Raw genomic sequence first — 20,765 nt, 5'->3', positions numbered from 1 at the left:
AGTTTAATTGATATGAATTAATTAGTGCATTAAATTTCCCCATAGACATGAATGGGAAAATGCAAAAACTCACTTTCAAGTATTTTTTCCTCTGAGACCGTAAGGGCTATACTTACAAGACTTGGAGGAGAGATTCATAATAATTACTAAAATTAATTACCTTAGAACTATATCGGTCGGCCTCATGGTGGCGCTATAACAGCCAACTTTACATTTTTGGGTATAACTCTTGAACCGTATGTCGTAAAATCAAAATGTTTTTTTCCCTGGATTCCTTGGGTCATGACGCATCTCCCCATATAGGCCACGCCCATTTCCGTCTAGAACGAATTTGCAGCAAATTAGCATTTTCTTCAAAACACACTTTTTGCTCCTCCTCCTACAGAGTTTGTCCAAATCTCACAGAAATCGGTACACATGATCTCGGGACCTATCCGATGAAAACAGCACAGTCAGAATTTCGATATTCCATATCGTTCGTCCGTAATCAGCTTCCAAAGTTAGTGGGAGGGGCCTATTTTACAAAAAATTGCACAAATCACGAACGGAAAGTCCAATCCTCCCCAAATTTGAATCACATGTTTAGGATGGCCTAATCAACACAGAGCCAAAAGCAATTCCATTTCCATCCATAGGTGGCGCTACAATTGCAAAAACAATTACCCGTTTCGTTTGTTGCAAAAACACGATTTTGGGGGGGAAATCCCCTTTGAATGACTTATGCATGATCACAAAGGGTGACTTGACATTGTAATTGGCTGGCAAAATTACTGGGAGGGGCCTATATCAGCCAACCTATCCGATTAAAACAGCACAGTCAGAATTTAGATCTTCTGTATCGTTCGGTCGTAATCGTCTTCCCAAGTTAGTGGGAGGGGCCTATTTTACAAAAAACGCCACAATTCACGCACGGAATGTCCGATCCATCCCAAATTTGAATCACATGTCGAGGGTGGTTTCATCAACGCAGAGCCAAAAGCGATTCCATTTTCGACGGGTGCGATGTGGGCAACCACACTTTGCAATTTCCCAGAATTGCCTCTTTCTAGTTATTATTTTTTCACAGGAGTAGTCTTTATTTTGACGCTTTATACCTCCCACACTGTACGCTGTACGCACTTGAGCCATATCTCAAATTGACCGGAAAAATCGGGAATCGTGTGCTTGTATTTTGTTAAGAGAAATGTTGTATAGTTTAATTGATATGAATTTATTAGTGAATTAAATTTCCCCATTGACATGAATGGGAAAAGGCAAAAATTCACATAAAAGTATTTGTTCCTCGGAGACTGTAATCACTATAGTTACAAAACTTTTAGGGATAATTCAACATTATCCTTAAAATTATTTAACCCTAAAATGTTATCGGTCGGCCTCATGGTGGCGCTATAACAGCCCACTTTACCTTTTGGCTTATAACTCTTGAACCGTAGGTCGTAAAATCAAAATTATTTTTTCCCTGGATTCCTTGGGTCATGACGCATCTCCCCATATAGGCCACGCCCATTTCCGCCATGATAGATTTTCCGCCATTTTGAATTTTGTCCAAAACACACTTTTTGCTTTTCCTCCTACAGATTTTGTCCAAATCTCACAGAAATCGGCACACGTGATCTCTGGACCCATCCAATTAAAACTGAGCCGCAGAATTTTGAAAGTGCTTATCGTTCGGCCGTAATCGTCTTCCGAAGTTAGTAGGAGGGGCCTATATCACAAAAAATGCCATAAATCACGAACGGAATGTCCAATCCATCCCAAATTTCAATCACATGTCCGGGGTGGTTCGATCAACCAAGTTCTAAAAGCAATTCCATTTTCATCCATAGGGGGCGCCGCAAATGCGAGAAATGTAACCGTTTGTCGCAAAAACATGAATTTCGGGGGTTAAATCCCCTCCGAATGACTTACGCATGATCTAAGGCGTGACTTGAAATTGTAATTGGCTGGCAATACTAGTGGGAGGGGCATATGTAAGCCACTGCGGCAACCACACTCTGCAATTTTTTTAAATTGCGAATTTTCTAGTTTGTGCATGTCCTTATAGATGATCATGGCATGTCTAAAAATAGCAGATTGTATATGTAATCATATACTGTACACTACAAACTACAAACTCACCTAAACTCACGAACCTGTGTCTCCTGCATGGGAAGCCGACATGGATTAAGCAATCTGATTCCATGATTAATATAAACCATGAAAGGTATTGAGGTCATTAACGTATCTGCTGGTTTTCACATTCATTCTTAGAAACAATTTGTATTTATCTAAGACAGAAATGTGAAACCCAGTACAATATTCGTAACGAGACAAATTAGGTACCAGTCTAAGATAACAGGCTTGCATAATTAGACCAGTCTAAGATAACATGAAGGCTTGCATAATGTGGCATTGGACTTTAAACAAAGACCAGCAGTAGAACACAGCAGTTCAAAAGGCATAGGGATGGGAATCAAACCGTTGACTCTGAGAATAAACACACATTCTGCAGAACAGTGTCCAAAAATGTCCCAGATTCAAATGCACTCAAAACAGGCACGCACGCACGCACGCACGCACGCACGCACGCACGCACGCAGACAGACAGACAGACATACAGACAGACAGACAGATTGTGCTTTATTTATGTATTGAACCACATTAAGGAATACTTCATCTGCACAGTGTGTGTGTGTGTGTGTGTGTGTGTGTGTGTGTGTGTGTGTGTGTGTGTGTGTGCGTGTGTGTGTGTGTGTGTGTGTGTGTGACCATGCAATAAACCTGGTAGGGAGTTGGTGCATTGCCTTTAACAGCTCTGCAGACCAAATGGCAGCACAGCGTAGTGCTTTATACTGCCTGGAGCTGTTCATGTGTTATGTACGTCTGAGTAGTGCTTGTCCTACTTGGTCCTACACAGACAGACTGACAGACAAGGAGATGAAAGATGGTGGTGGCGTGTGTGTGTGCATATGCATGGTTTGTGTGGTGAGGGTGGAATGTTTTTACTTTGGCCGAATAGAGCCTTTATAGCCGTGTTTGGTGGAAAGTGTAAAACGCATTCTATTTGTGAGAAGTTACACACAGCCAGACGTGTGTGAGCGTCACTCCCACCCATAAAATACCTATAAGAACATACATGGTGTGCCTGTTCGTGTGCGTGTGATCTAGTGCCTGCCCTGCGTATGTTTGAGTATTATAGTTTGTGTTTAGATTCCACGTCACGCGATTCTAATAAAACCCAGTCCATGTCTGTCGGACCTCCAGGCCCCTAAACGGTTTTCGCCCTGTCCAGCACACCTCCACAAACACAAACATGCTGTACTTTATATGCATACATAGCTGATCTATAGTTGGAACAACAACATCTGGGAGATGAAACTGCAGATCAGACATCTTGGAACAACCTTAAGAGTGAGGCAATGGTTTTGAAAAGGGGTGGCATCCTCCACCAAACATCAGTTAGTGTATAAACATAGCAAAGCACTGCACAGAGGGTAAGATAGCATTACCATTTACATATGGGACAGGTTTAGACCATAACAGTATGTAAACATACCTCCAAAAATATGTAAAATATTAAAGAAATAGCATTTGGTGGAAACAATATTGGAAAATGCATGACTTGAATTCAGGACACGGAGACAGGACACACGAGAGGAGAAATGTATTCAATGGGGATTATTATTATGAATGAAATTAAATTAAGAAAATATTCAGATAATAAAAGGACCGATTGTAAATAAATATTATACCAAGTAGATAGATTGAGGATTAGTCATCCCTGTGGGGAAAGAGGTAGGCTTAAAGGTATAGGTATGAAGATGAAAATAGGAATAACAGTAAACATACTAGAAATAGTGCTCCTCTGAGCACAGGTCTCCACCAGGTCAGGAACGTTTGTTGTGGACGTGCATTGTTTGGGCCTGTTTTAATGAGGCTGATGTCAATGGAAAATGTCAAGTGGAAATGCGGCTTCCTCAGCCCAATCGGACGCTGTGGCATTTTGTACAAAACGGGCCACTCCTGTAAAGATCAAAGTCAAAGTCGTACGATTTGTCACACACGTTACCGCAGTGAAATTTGTTCTCCGCATTTGACCCATCTCTTGGAGCGGTGAGCCGCAGCCAAGGAGCAGTGAGCTGCAGCCGTGCCACACTCGGGAATCATCTATCTAATTATTTGATTTGACCCCCCCAATCCAACCCAAGCAGGGAGGCATTGGTTTTTCCTTGGCCTCTAGGGAGTGCGCATACAAAGTTTTACGCAGATCTGTGCAGTAATGGTTTAAACACACTTATAGCGCCACCATGAGGCCGATTTGACATTTTTACAATTCTACAGCAGGTGATCTTTAGACAATAAATAGACTATGTGACAACCAGGTATAGTCTGGTGACCACCGGAGAGACGGGTGACAGCCGGAATGTAGACAGCACCCCGGGAGCAGTATGGGTTGGCGCCCCTGTCTGCATCCAGCCCAAAAAACCTTCGGTGAGGTCTTTAGGAGGGCCATTCGAGCCGCAAGTGGAGCCTGCAGTACCACCGTTGCCCAGGTGGAGCCTGCAGAACCATTGCGGCTCAATAATCCTCCACTCCTGAGTCTGGTGCTGGGAGTCTGGTGCAACGCACAGGTCCTGGTGAGACGTAGGAGACAACCCACAGAGCCTATTTCCTCCACATGCCGGAATTGTGCCTTCCAGTCCCGGCAGAGTAGTTCTGGAGTGTTTCCAACGGATTGTGTGGCCCTGGTCTTTCCCTAGTGGGTCTGATCGAGGGTAGCTACTTGGACGTAAATCGGGACTTGATCACCCCGGCTGGGTCACCCGAGTGAGGGATATGATGTTCGCGAGACCCGAAACCCCGATGACCTTGGGATACATCACTGAGGATACGTCCCAGGTGCATCCATGCGATGTATTTTCATTCTTCTTAGCTATAGATTGGAAATCAAAATTAGTCTGGCTCCTGTCCCTGTGGGACGCGGGGGCACCTTCTGCCCATAGTGCCAAAATGTGACAGTTATGTTGTAGACAGTAGACACATATTTACCATTCCAGCTTCCTCAAGTCTGCCAGCTGCATACAGTGCTCGGCTCTAGCCTGGCGAAGACCTGCACTCAGAGCTGCATCCTTTTCTAGTTGATTCCTGTTAAAGCTTGAATGCACCTGAGCCTCCAGTGTATGGAGATGAAGGGAGTGCTTTGGAAATACCTATTCTAAAGCCTGGTGCTGTTTCACTTTGATCATCAGATTCTCACGCAATTCCATGTCCTTGGATGCTTTCACAGCTGTGTGGTCAGTTCTGTCAAGAGTAGTGTGGCAGTGTGCAATAAGGAAAAACGAGGGGATTTTCAAAGAAAGATAAGAAAGGGCAGGAGATGAAGGTTTAAGATTTGAGAGAGTACCTTCACCTTAGTGCGCTACAGGTACCTACAGCATTTTACTTTTTTATTTTACGTATTGGAGTGCCTCTTCAGTCTTCACTCAAATACCATTAGTTCACTTAAATAGCTGTAGTAATATTCATACATTTTTATTATAATTAAATTGTGTTGTTTCAATTTTATTTGTATTGCTTTGTATTGGTCTAGTTCATGACATTTCTGGACACATTCTGTCTCAATCTCTCATCATGTCTTTTGATATCACAGACTTTGGAATTATAACCTGGGAAACATTTAATAGCACCATCTTGTAGGGTGTAGGGGGTCAGGTCTATGTATTGCAGGGTGTAGGGGCTCAGGTCTATGTATTGCAGGGTGTAGGGGGTCAGGTCTATGTATTGTAGGGTGTAGGGTCTCAGGTCTATGTATTGTAGGGTGTAGGGGCTCAGGTCTATGTATTGCAGGGTGTAGGGGGTCAGGTCTATGTATTGCAGGGTGTAGGGGGTCAGGTCTATGTATTGTAGGGTGTAGGGCATATATGTCAAACTCAAGGCCCGGGGGCCAAATCAGGCCCGTGAATGAATTATCTTTGGCCCGCGGGATGATATTGAATTAGTATTAGAACTGGCCCTCTGGTATATTATTGCACGGACCACCATAATACTACAAGTCCAGGATCATAGAACAAGAAACTGAGCTTAATAATAATAATGCATTTTCAGTTTTAAATGCATTTACTTTTTTGCTGTTTGCCGTTTGGGACGTCCTCCTGACCGCGGTGCCCGTGTGTTGAAACACAGTCCGGCCCTCGACTTCTACCAATTTCTTTATTTTGGCCCACCGTGTATTTGAGTTTGACATCCCTGGTGTAGGGGGTCAGGTCTATGTATTGTAGGGTGTAGGGGGTCAGGTCTATGTATTGCAGGGTGTAGGGGCTCAGGTCTATGTATTGTAGGGTGTAGGGGGTCAGGTCTATGTATTGCAGGGTGTAGGGGGTCAGGTCTATGTATTGCAGGGTGTAGGGGCTCAGGTCTATGTATTGTAGGGTGTAGGGAGTCAGGTCTATGTATTGCAGGGTGTAGGGGGTCAGGTCTATGTATTGTAGGGTGTAGGGGCTCAGGTCTATGTATTGCAGCAGAGTTGTCAAGTGACTGCTTCAGTGCTTAGGGTAGCATTTCACACGTTGTCTCAAGTGGATAAATTCTATAGTAGAATGTTTTTATTCTTCTTATCCCCTTTCATCCTGTGCTTGCAGGAACATGATGGTGATATCAGCTGGGACAGGGAAGGAAGCATTTATCTGGGTGCCACTGCACCTGTAGACACAATTTTAGCTACTACATGTTTGCCAGGTTGGGATTCAAGCAGGGGAGCGAGCCATGATCCTCCCAGTCAGAGGAGCTTTCTAGAATGTTGATGTGCTCCAGAATAGTGAGAGGTTGGTCGGAAAGGAATGTGTGGCTGCTGGCATTTACTGTTTGTTACAACACAGTTTATTCTGTTTACGTAACGTTTAATTGGAGGTATGCTGTGAGGTATTCAATTGAGTTGTGATATACATTACTGAACAGCCATCTGTGCTATCTCGCACACAGACTTGTAAAATCTAACCAACAGTGAAAAGATGACTCTGCATCATACAATTAACAGTGACCGTCACCTTTGTATATTCCATTTCTGACATCCCGCTCTGTTCAGATTTCCATTGCTAACCAGCTCACACTACGGGATCAAAACAAACAAGTCTGTGCCATACTGTGAGAGAATTGTGTTTTAACGGTTATCATTTGTGTTTCCACTGTAGTGGGAACTGGAACTCCCTTTGAAAAACTAGAGTGACATTAATGTAGTTTTAGTCGTGGGACCACAGTATTTATCTATCTATAAATTGCAGAAACATCTACTGTATCTGAATCAGAATCTGTATTATATTGTCACATCACAGGTGGTGGGCCGTTCTGGACAATTTGGGGCAGGGGTTTATCATTGGCATCCAGGGAGTATGTGTGCAAAATCTGGCATCGACCGGGTTAATGGTGCCGGAGATTAGCTGTACACAGACGGACGGACGGACACATGGACGGACACACGGACGGAGTGCAAAACATACTCTCTGATTTGGATCAGCAGTAGTAAAAATCATACACGCAGTTGGAGCAGCCTTTTGTGTTGACTTATTGAGTGATTTCCAATAGCAGAGCCTAACACCTAATTGAATACTTTACATCATTATTCCCCTCAACCGGATCGGTTTGGCCAGGTTGATGCATACAAGCAACCGTGCCAACTGACCATCTGTTAAAGTGTTCTGTGCCAGGGAGAGCCAAACCGTGCACAAATGAAAATGTTATTGGAGTTGTATCACCATTTCATGGTGCAGAGGAAAAGCCTATTCAAAACAGGTGGCCTGCTATCAGCAAAAAAGACCACAAAATCCCTTTATTGAGCAATAAGAATAAAGAATTAAACAAAGCTGTGTAATAATTTAACGTGTGCATACTCTTATGTGCAGACCAGTGCAGATCTTGAACATCAGTCATTATGACCAAATTAGGGTTATAATCAGGTTTTAAATCGTATAGTTTGTCCTCTGTGCCTGGGAACTGTTTCTTTTGGCATGTTTCTTTATTTCCTCACATGCTCAAACTTAGCAGTCTAGTTGAAATGAGTTTGTAGCAACAGCAAACCACTTTTGTAAACATAATGATAAATGTAAGATTTTTCATCCTGCAGATCGCATCCACTAAGAACACTGAATCTGGGGGTGGTTCTAAATGGTTACTGTTATGGTTACAATGTTTCGTGTTATTTCTTTAGTAGTTTTAAGTGTGTGGAAATTAGCAGGCAGGTCCATCTCATGACTGTTAGAGAAGCTCAACACTCCATCAAACAGCATTCCAAGAGTATCAGATAGATTTCGTTTTATAGACTAAAAACAGCTGGCTTTTCACGCACGCACGCACGCACGCACGCACACACGCACACACGCACACACGCACACACGCATGCACACACAGTTCCGGCAACTCAAGTTTCGTAGTGAGACACAAACATTTTGGATGGTGTCATAGCCGATGACAGCAACCTCAACACTTGGCTCTGGAATCTGTGTTCAGAGTTTAAGTTTAAACTTTCTCCTGGTAATTCACCATAACCACCACTCCTTCTGCAACCTCAGAAACTATACAGTATGATATGATCTTAGCAAAGGAGAATGCCTCTGAGGTGACTTTCATTCATTTTGCCAACAGCAAGTGAGCGGATGGGCACTTAAGTGCATAATAATAGCAACTATTAAATGTTCATATATCAAATACAGACCTTTTGAAATGAATGAATTAAATTCATATATGTAGTTATGCAACTGTATCTCATGTCCTTTCTCTCTGTCTTTCTTTCTCCAGGGCTCCCAGTGTTCCTAAGCCACCTCCTGTAGCACCCAAGGTACAGTATAGTATGATGTCACTGAAGCCAAAGCATAACTGTACAGCAAAACTACTATATGATATAAGTATATGAAGTAAATACCGGTAGTTTTACATTTAACATTTGTGCTTGATTGCTGGTAGATTGATTATCTATCTTTAATTGTTTATTTTGCCCTTTTGAAATGATGCTATACTACATACGTCTGTGTTGCATGGAAAACTCATTGTCATTATCCTTTCTGAGATAAAAAGGTGAAAACACTGATGCTTCTGTGGAATAGTCTAGTTTTACATTTTTGTATAATGTTGCATTATGTTATGTTACTGAATAAATCTTATCTCTTAATTTTGTTCAAAGTCTCAATTTAGCAATTGCAACATACTTATTTCAACAACCAACAAAAATCCTAAGAGGCATCTGCGTTGTGATTGTGTACTGTATGTGTGTGTGTTTTGCATGCTGTTTCTACACTGATAGGGTGACACATCATCAAACATCATAAAGCCAGTGGCTCTCACCCATCCCCCTCCCCCACCCCACCATCCCCCACCCCTCTCCTCCATCAACCCCACTGTCCCGTTCAACAAGCCTCCCAAACCGTATGGAGGCTGTGGGACGGCGTGTGACTACCCGCCGTCGCGGTCCCCATTCACCGCCTCCATCCCTTCGCCATCCTCCGCCTTCACTCCCGCCTCCGTCTCCCGTACGACCCCTTCCCCTGGTTCTCACCCCTCCTCCTCCACCTCCTCCTCCTCCTCCCCCCCTGGCCCTGTGGCGCCCCAGCCGTCGGTCTATAACACGCCAATCAACCTCTACTCCAATGAAAATGCATGTGAGGTGGCCATGGGGCAGAGGCGGGGCCTGTTGGAGAGTCAGGGCCTGTTGGAGAGTCAGGGCGGAGCCTTGCCACCGCAGTTCAATGGGTGAGTGGCTGACACTTACGACAAATTAATCACTTTCTGGTGCGTCATTGATCAATGACTTTCTCTGTATTGATGATTGGGGAAAAAATTATACTACTTGTCTGGAACAGACTTGCTTGCCCACACTATTCTTTTTTATTGGATTGCATTTTTAAAGCGCTTTTCTATGCACTACATGCCTACTTAAAGTGCTTACAATGGTCCATTCATTCATACATTGGGAATTTGGGAGGTGAAGTGGCGAACAGTCACGCCAGCGTCCACACTTCCCACATTCACACACCAATGGTGGCAACCACTGGATTCACTGGGTTCAGTGTCTTGCCTAAGGACACTTTGTCATGTAGACAGGAGGGTGCCGGGATTCTAACCGCCGACCCATGGATCATTGGATGACCTGCTCTACCTCCTGAGCCACAGCTGCAGGCAGTGGGCACTGGGCAGTCGAAACCTGTCTTAGCATTTGCCATACATTCCCTCAGGTTTATACTGTTATAGCACTGCAAATATGATGGAAATGCAATGAGGCAGGTTATGTGGTAATGCCACATGATACAGAACAAGACTGGCTCTTATAAGGAGGGAAACGAGACTGCAATTACAATTGCATTGCATTCGCCACTTCCAACCTTTCAGTATTATTGGCTCTTTCCACTAAAATAACATCAGCATGTCCTGTGAAATCGTAGTCGTAGTGTAGTAAAAGTCAATCAATGAATGAATTTCTATAACGTACTGCATATGCTATCATTTGTAGTGGACAGTGGCAGTGGACAGACACACATTAACTGTAGCTTTTGTCATCTTCACCTCATGTGTCCATTGGTCTCTTTCCCTCACGCCAATGTTGACTTTTCTGCTTACTTTATGCTATGCTTGATCCTTGAACCTTGAATGCAGTTTTTCACATTCTCTCTCTTTTGCGTTTGCCCTCCATTATAGTAATCTCATCTCGACTGTGTTATCTTTCACTTTCCTGACCCCAAAACCCTCTCTCTTTCATTTGCCCCCCCCCCCCCCCCCCGACTGGTGTAGCTGATGCCATGCCTAAGCTGTGTATATTTAGCTTGTATTGGGTCTGTAACTTTAGATGTCTGGGGATCAGTGTGCATTAGGTAGTCGTTCAGTAAGGCTAAGGTTAGCTTTGGATCTATTTAAATTTACAAGGGTATTCTGCATCTGAACAGAAAGTCAGTTAGTCTGTGATGGTCTTAGCTTTTCATCTGTAGATTTACGAGGGTATATCCAGTCTAAATGCTGCAGTAGCTCTTCTCAGACCAGACATCACAGATTAGTCATCATTCAGACACAAATCTGAGCAAAATGTACGCACATTTTTGCACTTAAGTAGATCCATCCATGGGTAACTCCTGTTTTTCTTCTCATCTCTGACAGACTGTCAAAGGTCTTTGCAATATGTCTTTTTGTGACATCAGGTCAAGAGGGTGCTATATGACTGAGTCATAATGTCTAGCATTCAAAACCAGTTATTGTCTCCACCAGGCCGAAGGCATGTGGGGAGAGTATGTTTTGCACTCCGTCCGTCCGTGTGTGTGTCCGTGTGTGTGTCCGTGAACAGCTAATCTCGGCCACCGTTAACCCGGTCGATGCCATATTTTGCACACACACTCCCTGGATGCCAACCATGAACCTCTGCCCCAAACTTTCCAGAACGGCCTGTTATAGCGCCACCAGGAGGCCGCTTTGTGCAAAACAAGTTTTTCAATGCCATATTTTGCACACACACTCCCTGGATGCCAACCATGAACCTCTGCCCCAAACTTTCCAGAACGGCCTGTTATAGCGCCACCAGGAGGCCGCTTTGTGCAAAACACGTTTTTGCACAGTACACCTACAGATTTTGTCCAAACATCACGCAAATTGGTACACAGTCTCTCTAGAGCCATTCAACGAAACAGGTCTTTCAGATTTATCAGACTCCATCCTGATTGGTTAAGATTGGCTTCCAAAGTTCACAGGAGTGCTCAGTTTCAAACAAAATGCTGCAAATCATGAACACATCGCGTGATTTCCGTGAAATTGTGCACCCACATTCCCACTAGGCCGAGGACGAAATGCCACATGAACAATTTCAACTCAGCCTCAAGGTGGCGCTATAACTGGCCGAAAAGTGTTTTTACCTCTAACTGCACGGATCTGTGGATAACCTGGTGGAGACCTGTGCCCGGAAGGGCACTTTTTCTAGTATTTGCAATGTACTGGAAGACTTTCTACTGAGAGAATTAATTGTATATATTGACGTTATAAGTATTTGTTTCCTGTTTTCGTTTATACTGAGCTTGGGTGAGTTTGCCAGGTGGACCTCTTCCACTGATTCCTGGCATCAATAGTGAGTATAGTTTGGGAAATGTGGGGGCGGGGAGGATTTAGCTCTTCAAACACCGATTTCCAAAATGTATGTAACATATTTGTAGTGTATGCGAATGCCAAATTATAACATAGGTACTGTTTTTTTGTTGCCGTGTCTTGCTTCCATAAACAAATTATTATGTAAAATCCTATGTGCGCTTTAATGTGTTAGCCTATATTGTTGGCTATTAACTCATTTGATAATGTTATCTTCTTCTGGGAATTAAGGTCAATGTATATGCTTGGAGTGTCGAGTGATGCATCGTTCCAAGCATAAATTGGCCTTTAAGTATTGTAATAGAAGCACATTTCCCATTTGCACCCTGTCATTCTTACAGTGGAATTAATGTGAGTGTAAGTCCTTCCCAGCATCAGTGAATATATGTATTTATTTGTATTGCTACAGGTGTGCATGTGTATTCATAGTTGCACGTTGCATGCATGTGTGAGCTGTGTGTAGTGAGCTTCTTTTCAAAGGGGTCATTTTTATCAACGTTCTCAAAGCTTAGTTTGATCTTTTATCCTGGAAAACTTTGTGCTCTCTTTTTTCTTCTCGTTAAGGCTTTTTGTACAAGAGTTTTGAACAATGGAAGTCAGTGTTTCTCTCTCTCTCTCTCTCTCTCTCTCTCTCTCTCTCTCTCTCTCTCTCTCTCTCTCTCTCTCTCTCTCTCTCTCTCGTCCCCTCTTGCTCTAAATATCTTCTCTCATTGCTCTGCAGACACATGCAACTCCTGGAGTCACAAAGTTAGTGTCTCAAGCATGTCTGATTGTTTCTGTGTGCAGTATGTCATGGCCACAGTAGCTCCTATCTGCATGCATTTGCTTCTGAATGAATTACTAGAAAGCTAAGCATTAATGGATTATTAGTTAACTGCCAAGCAATGCAACATTATGATTATTAGGCTGTCCGTCTGCTTGTCTGTCTATGTAATGGATACATTGGTTGGCCGGTTGGCCTAATAACAAACTAGCCAATTGCAGAATTGTTGTGCCTAAGATCTATAGGAAACCATACTTATCAATAACAATCAACCTAATGGACAGTTGGCAGAACAATCGTCCCTATGGAATGTGGTCTGTCCTTATAATCCATCTTTCTGAGTCATGATTTGCAGGGCTGTACAGTAGTATTTCACTCACATTTGCCCCTAAAGATAGAAGCTTGCAAACCAGAAACAACAGTGTGCAAGTAAAGATTATAACCTACTGTACTGTACTGTAATCCTATCTGTACAAAATAAAACATAATCAGAAAATCAAATAAACCAGACCATTACTGTAGGTGATTTTATGAATCCTTCTTTTAGGAAGGTTTGCCAATGCGAAAAATATTGCTAATTTATAATAGCAATAGGTTTCAAGGTCTATGAGATGTCCCTGATCATATCATAATGTAATAACGCGATTTCAGGCACACAGCAACACACGTGTGTGAGGTCAGCTTCCATACAATCAATAATTTTGTCGCGTGTGTGTGTGTGTGTGTGTGTGTGTGTGTGTGTGTGTGTGTGTGTGTGTGTGTGTGTGTGTGTGTGTGTGTGTGTGTGTGTGTGTGTGTGTGTGTGTGTGTGTGTGTGTGTGCATGTGTGCATGTGTGCATGAGAGCGTGTGTGCATGAGAGCGTGTGTGCATGCATGTCATAATTTATGTAGCTGGAGCTATATTGTGTACAAATGCTGAGGCAGCAATGCAGCATGTACATTACAGATCACCTACTAACTAGTCCCACAAGACAGGCTGACACATACACACTGACTAACCGAGACACACAGAGAAGCACACACATGCGCACGCAGAACGGACACGCGCATGCATGCAAATTGACATATAAATATGAAATAGCCTACTTATAAACCAAGCTCACACATAGTTGAGACACTCCCACTGCCACATAGCTCCTGGGTGGTGACATGAATGTGTCGAAGCCGTGTCCATAAATCCGCTCTGCCAGTGCATGTGTGTGTGTGTGTGTGTGTGTGTGTGTGTGTGAGTATTGATTTATTTACAGCAATACATGATAGCCTATTCGTAAACCAATCCTTTCAATAGTTTAGGTGTGCATGCATGTGTCATTACCCTAACAGTCTTACAGTTCTTCCTACAAAGTTCCCCTTGTTAAAATGTGTGTGTGTGTGTGTGTGTGTGTGTGTGTGTGTGTGTGTGTGTGTGTGTGTGTGTGTGTGTGTGTGTGTGTGTGTGTGTGTGTGTGTGTGTGTGTGTGTGTGTGTGTGTGTGTGTGTGTGTGTGTGTGTGTGTGTTTATACAGTAGTGGGATATATGTGTGTACTGTGCATTTGCATTTATTGTTAGCTTATTTTCATTGGTTTTGTCCCAACAATGCACGCACATGGTCGACTGAAATGATATGTTAGTCAACAGACAAGACTTTGACATATCCATAACAATCTCTAAAATTCAAAACATTTCCATCAGTCTTAATATCTGGTCAGCTCATGTTTCTCTCATGAACTGTAGAAGCCCTGAGAAAGGTAGTGAGCTCCCCCTTGTGGCCAAACATTGAACTGGTCTTGGATGGTTACTTTACAGGCAGTAGTTTTTTCTCACCTAGTTTGTGACATAATTATGTTTATTATGCACATTATATATTTTCCCTTCATCAAACCTTTATATTTCTACCTCTTCCTTCTCCTCTTCTTCACTTCCCCTTCAGTGGACCTCATAGTATTCTGAAGTAAGTGTTTTTCACACATTTCTGGTATGACTTGATGTTTTCCCATTTCTTTCTGTAGTCTACTTCCACTTATGATCTCTGTCTCTCTCTCTCTCTCTCTGTGTGTCTCTCTCTCTCTCTCTCTCTCTCTCTCTCTCTCTCTTTCCTTCATTTGTTTACTAGAAAACCCCCACCACCCAGGTAACACTGCTGTTTATAACAGACCTGTCAGTTATGGATAACACAGTGTGGTGTGATTTCCTGACTCCACTTTTTCTTCCGTTATGTTGACTGGACTAACACTCATCATCACATCCCTTCTAAACATGAGATAATCGAACAAATTTAATTCTGGAAAGCTGTTTATATTAAAACCTTGATTTAAAGTAACGCTCTAAAACACTAATCTGTTTATCTTGGGCTTGCCTCACATCATCACTATCGCCTTCCTGTTGTTTTTAATGAGAAGAGATAATAAAATAATCACAAAAAAACCCGAATGACTACCTATTTGGTTGTCATATGCTCATTTCTAATGATCGTTTCTCAAAACGTTCTAATGTGTAAATATCTTCTAAAAGTGCCAATAGTCTGGTATTAAGTTAATTGGCCAAACCATTACAGGTACCGTATAATGCCTCCAGGGCCGTCCAGGCATCTTTATTGGGCCCCCTCCATTTTTCACTTTGAAAGATATTTCAAAATATCTTTAAGAAAATACATTCATGCTCACAGTGCCATTTTCTCCACTGTTCCAGCCCATACATTGAACTTAGATTCAGACGTAACAGTGGAGATCTCTCATCATCTGATTACACGAGACTATAGCGTCCTCAATCTGGGCAATGTCATAGCCTAATATGCAAACATTTGGGGAAAATACGCAAACATTTGTAGAAAATATAGATCACGGTGCATGTGAGCTAGTAGATTTTAATTCTTTTTGAAATACAGATTGTAAATTGTTACACAAACATTATGACATGATGAAATACATTATTCTTTTATAGAAAACAAAACAAAAGAAAACCCTCAATCCTAGGGAAAGCCAGTCTGAAAAGGTATCCTGTCTAATAATTGTTTCTACTCAAGTAATGGACAGGGGGCAGCCAAACCTTATCAAATTGGCCCCTTATTCTCTCAAGATGAAGTGTACATTTAGCCAATGCTTAAATGCAGGAGCCGCCTCCTTTTTCCAGTGCGTCAAATTAGTTTTTTTTGCTGTAATCAGACCATATGAGAGGAGTTGTTTCTGTGCTCTCGTCAACAGTCTGACAAACCCAGAATAATTAGTACAGGATCAGGGTCAATATATATATTCAAAATATCAGAGAGTGTCTCAAATATCTTAATCCAATAAGCTTTTTTACATTGGATAATTTTGCTACATTTGTCATACAACAAAGTAGGGCATTAATTTAGGCTGCAGGAAAAGAAAAGAAAAATATGGAGATGTATTATGGAGGTGTTCAGAAGTTAAGTTTCCTGTGTCCTTTTCCAGGGTTCCCAGGAAGCACGTGACGGAAACAGACATCCACTTCTATCATGTGCCCTCTCACGGTGACGCCAGCAGGAAGCGCATCATGGAAGACACAGAAGACTGGCGCCCACGCAGCGGCACCACCCAGTCCAGATCCTTTCGAATTCTGGCTCAGATCACGGGCACTGAGAACCGTGAGTACATATATACACTGCACATACTGTACATAATATGCATGCATAATGGCTTGTTAAATCCCAGAAGAAAGTCATGGATAAACGTGGTTTACAGATACAGTATGGTTACATAGACTCAGTGGTTCTCAATGTGGCGTCCAGGGACCCCCAGGAGTCCTTGAGAGAATTGCAGGGCATCCCCAAGCTAAATGTGGAATCCCAATTTTATACATTTTATTGGCAGAGTGGACCCCCCAAATCACACCTTGGAGTGTCTATTTCAAACAAAGTGTTAGTGCTGTATTAGGAAGTTGACATTCATTCATCAGCCAACACTCCCCACTAACAGGTAGTACCCCCCCCCCCCCCCCCCCCCCAGAGAGGACGTATGTGGCCTTAGTCCTACTCCTCCTCCCAGCCAACACTACCCACTGACAGGTAGTTACCCCCCCAATTACATCAAAAGGGCATGTGAGCTCAAACCCACAATTCAACATTATGGTTTTAAGATGTTAATATTCATTTTGTATTCATCCTTAGGACCCCAAATCACACCTTGGAAAGCATGAGTGTCTATTTCAAACAAAGTGTTTTCTGACTGGGGGGGTCATATTTTGACAGCAAGAATTGCCTGTCATAATTCGACCCCCCAGTATTCGGCTGTATTAGGATGTTGATATTCATTCATCAGCCAACACTCAGCCACTCAGGCCCCTTTTCACTCAGGTCCCTTTTCCACCGGGGTTGAACCGGTTCCGTTCTATTTTCCCGCCTAATTTTAAACCAAATGAATTGGTTCAGATTCATAAAAGTTGGTTCGGAACTGGATAGCATAATTATAGAGAGGCAGTTTTTAGGTTAAACAACACTAGAATCCCAAAGGTCACTGGCAGATATAAAGGACTGGAAAGAAGTCATGTAATGAAAACAGAGTTGGAGATGAGTATCATGTTATGTTGGAATGTACTGTAAGAATACTAGCATTATGAACTTTAGGCAAAAATGTACTTTATAAACCGCCCATCTATGTTCAAATTAATTTCATTACTAAAATCTGAAAAACAAAAAGTAATCTACAAAGTGGGTACTTTTCTGATACTACTACTGATATTACTGTGTATTGTATTGATACTACTGTAATACTGTGTATTGTATACTTTTTTATTGTACACTATTTATGAATCTGTGCTCCATACCATGTGAACATGGTTGCGAGTTAAATAAATGATGATGAATGATAATGATGAGGAAACAAAAGAATCTTCCTCTTGCCCTGACGTGGGAACCAATTCAGGTTGGAAGATGCAGAAAAATAAAGAACGGAACCAGTTCTAGAACCAAAGTTATTTTGGTGGAAAAGTGGCCACAGAAAATGTGCATACACATACGGCTCATACTAAAAAAGGCACTGATGCATGTTCCTATATTCTTCCCCCATGTAGCTCCAGAAGCAGAAACGGAGGATGGAAAGAAGGCAAAGTAAGTGCATAGTGAAGATATTTGTCTCTGATCATGTGGTCTTGATGAACTGTTATGTGCTGTGGTTGTGCCGTGTTGTAACCGTGGATACTGCTTTTGTGTGGAGTAACATTTCACTGATGCCTTAATCTTTCCCATCCACTGGCCTTGGGTTTTGTTCATTCCAATTTACTACGTTGAATTGGTGATCCAAATACAGCACTGGGAAATATGAGTCTTAATCTTGGTGGTACAAGTATGTACATTTTATGAAAAATCTGATCTAATTAGAACAAGCGTGGTATAATCAAACAAATCTAATAAGATGTAATTGATCTGACTGATCTAATCAGATCTACCAGGTCTATCTATTAAAAGCTGAAAATGAGACATTTGGCGTTTGAGTACATATGCTATAGTAACTGGAGCCTCATTCAAATGTTTGAAGCCTGATCTGGAATGCCTTCATGCAGTTACATTTGTAGCGTGTTTTCATCTGAGTTGTCTAAGCATCAACGCCCATGTACGTGTGTTGGCTTGTGCGGTCCTCATAGTCGCTTGTGTGTTTGGTTGTGGACGTGTTGATTCATATTGCAGTGCTCTGACAATCATGGCTGGATTGTGGTCTTGGCTCTATGTTGTGTGACCATTTGCTACCCATTAGCTCCTGGTGGTGACACATTTGAGCAACATGTATCTGTGATCACTTGCATAAACGTTTAGAGAGGCCATCCTTAGATCATTAACATGACGGCCATTTAGCTCAGGGTGTGAAGGAACTGGAAGCAGGAGCAAAATGGCCAACATGTGAATATGGTCAAGTGCTTGTGAGTGTTCACATTATGTTCTGGTGTGTGGTGTCTTGGCTGAATCGGTCATTTCAGAGCAGTGAGGATTACCTATTAGGTCATCATGATACTGTATGTGTTTTTTTTTACATCCCATTTGTGACAAAAACATCTCATCTCTTGAACCTTGAATCTAATGCTCCGTCAGTCCGTCTTCATCAAGCTGTCCGTGTAGCATGGATCTGAATTACTCTTTTACCTCTCGTTTGGTCTCATCCTCTTTTCTTTTCCTCTCTTCTCCACTCCGTACTCATCTGTCCTGGCTGGCAGAGGTCAACACTCGGCCACCACTCGGCTGACGATCGGCCCCAAGTACCATGAACTCAGAGACTGGCACCATGGAGTGTCTGCTCGCACCCTCAATGTCCAGTAGAGAGAGAGAGAGGAGAGAGAGAGAAAAAGAGAGGGGGGGGAGAGAGAGAGACAGAGAGAGAGAGCTGAGTGTGAGAGAGAATTGGTTTGTACAAGGTTATTTGAAAATGTTGAGATCGTAGGAATGAGAACATAATTAAGGGCTGGAAAGGAAGAAAGAACTGAGGCATGTGCGTGCGTGCGTGCGTGCGTGCGTGCGTGCGTGCGTGCGTGCGTGCGTGCGTGAATGCATCTATCATCAGAGATTGTCATGGTGAAGATGTTATACGGGAGTGGTTCCCATGGTGATGAGAAAAGGCTGACAGGACCGAACACACAAATAATGCACACGTTGAAACATGGAATGTGACGAGCACGGAGGCATTAGAACATGACTAAATTCAAATAAATACTGTATAGTACGTTATTATTATCATTACATTAGAAACCACACCTACTGTATTCACATACACATGCACTTTATCTATAGTGCAGGCCCACATTCTGTCCTAGTGCAGTGTAGAAGTTACAATATCTCTGTATTCATGTCAACAGACCTGTACAATTACTATACACTTGCTTTCTCCTTGGGCTGACTTTGTTAGTGCAGCTTTGTTTGGTAGGCTGAATGTGAGAATAATTTGTATGGTAGTAAAATGGCGACGGACGCTGCTGCAGCAGTGCTCCACCCCAGAGAGAACGTTTTTTAGGAAAATCCTGCAGTGTTAATTTAAGGTAGATATACCGTACATTACCGTACATTAGAGTCTGGCGGTGTTTATATAGGCTGCTGGTGGGAATTTGGGGGAGCAAAGAAACAGGGTAATCTAAATGTGTCTATTAGAAATATAAATTTAAAAAAGTCTGATTTCTTTCACTTGACAAGCAAGTAATTTGAGTTGGTATTGGAAATGCATTTTGAAGCTATTTATGGCTTGTTTACATCTGTGTGGATTGTAAACATTGGAGGAAAATGGACCTACTGTGCTTTATTTTTAAATTTTTACTGAAATCTTATCTGAAAATTGTGAAAGTCAGAAAGTCCAATCCATCTTTGCACACATGATAGCCTCAGATTGGGACTATAAAGTGGGCTATGCATTATACTATATAGAGAAGCTCTTTTAGGGGGCATGTTGTTTCAGTTTGATGTTGTGCAATGGTGCAATCATTGACTGTATAATGAGATATGGTTTGTGAAGTAGGTTTTATTTTGCGACAAGGCATTTGAATTGTAAGATATTCTACTGTGCCTTTTACATGTATTGTATACCAAGGGTTTTGCTAAGTAATGCAAATTCTGATTATAATGCCTTTTTTATTAGTTTATATAGGCTCTTTTTGAATTAATACTCTGTTATTTCATACAGCTTGGAATCTACAGCAGTGGCTGAATTATCTCTTTATATATAGTAATGAAAACATTTGGAAGCCACATGATGCAAACTATCAAAAATTGTATGATTATAGATGCTACACAAAGTAAAAAGAAACACGCACACACATACAGAAAGGCAACTATACTGTGCATGCAGCAATGGCTCAGTGTTTTCTTTCTTAGAACCTTTTTCATTGCTTCAAGTTTCTCTTCTACAGTATGTTTTGAGTAAAAACAAAACAAAAAGCATTATTCCGTATTGTTGCTAATAAAGTGATGAAGGTTTCTGCTTGTTCTCTTTTCTGGTGTCCCTTTTTAT

At 42.1% G+C, this 20,765-nt stretch overlaps 1 protein-coding gene across 7 annotated transcripts in view; it reads left to right on the top strand.

Moving 5' to 3' along the window:
• Positions 1–20,765, top strand: part of pdlim5a (PDZ and LIM domain 5a) — a 103,387-nt gene that overhangs the window by 56,908 nt on the left and 25,714 nt on the right. For 3 of the 7 annotated variants that reach the window (XM_083784395.1, XM_083784397.1, XM_083784396.1), the window contains exons 4-7: positions 8,767–8,806; positions 9,269–9,714; positions 16,257–16,429; positions 17,854–17,890. In XM_083784395.1, the coding sequence (XP_083640521.1) occupies positions 8,767–8,806; positions 9,269–9,714; positions 16,257–16,429; positions 17,854–17,890 (696 nt within the window). Of the gene's footprint in view, positions 1–8,766; positions 8,807–9,268; positions 9,715–12,802; positions 12,829–14,755; positions 14,777–14,938; positions 14,957–16,256; positions 16,430–17,853; positions 17,891–20,765 lie in introns of all 7 variants that reach the window. The other 4 variants (XM_083784400.1, XM_083784401.1, XM_083784399.1 and 1 more) reach the window with 4 other exon arrangements.

Source organism: Protomyctophum parallelum (assembly GCF_964188405.1).
Source record: "Protomyctophum parallelum genome assembly, chromosome: 15".
Classification (NCBI taxonomy): domain Eukaryota; kingdom Metazoa; phylum Chordata; class Actinopteri; order Myctophiformes; family Myctophidae; genus Protomyctophum; species Protomyctophum parallelum.
The sequence above is the reverse complement of the archived record's forward strand: the minus strand, read 5'-3'. Positions and strand labels throughout refer to the sequence as shown.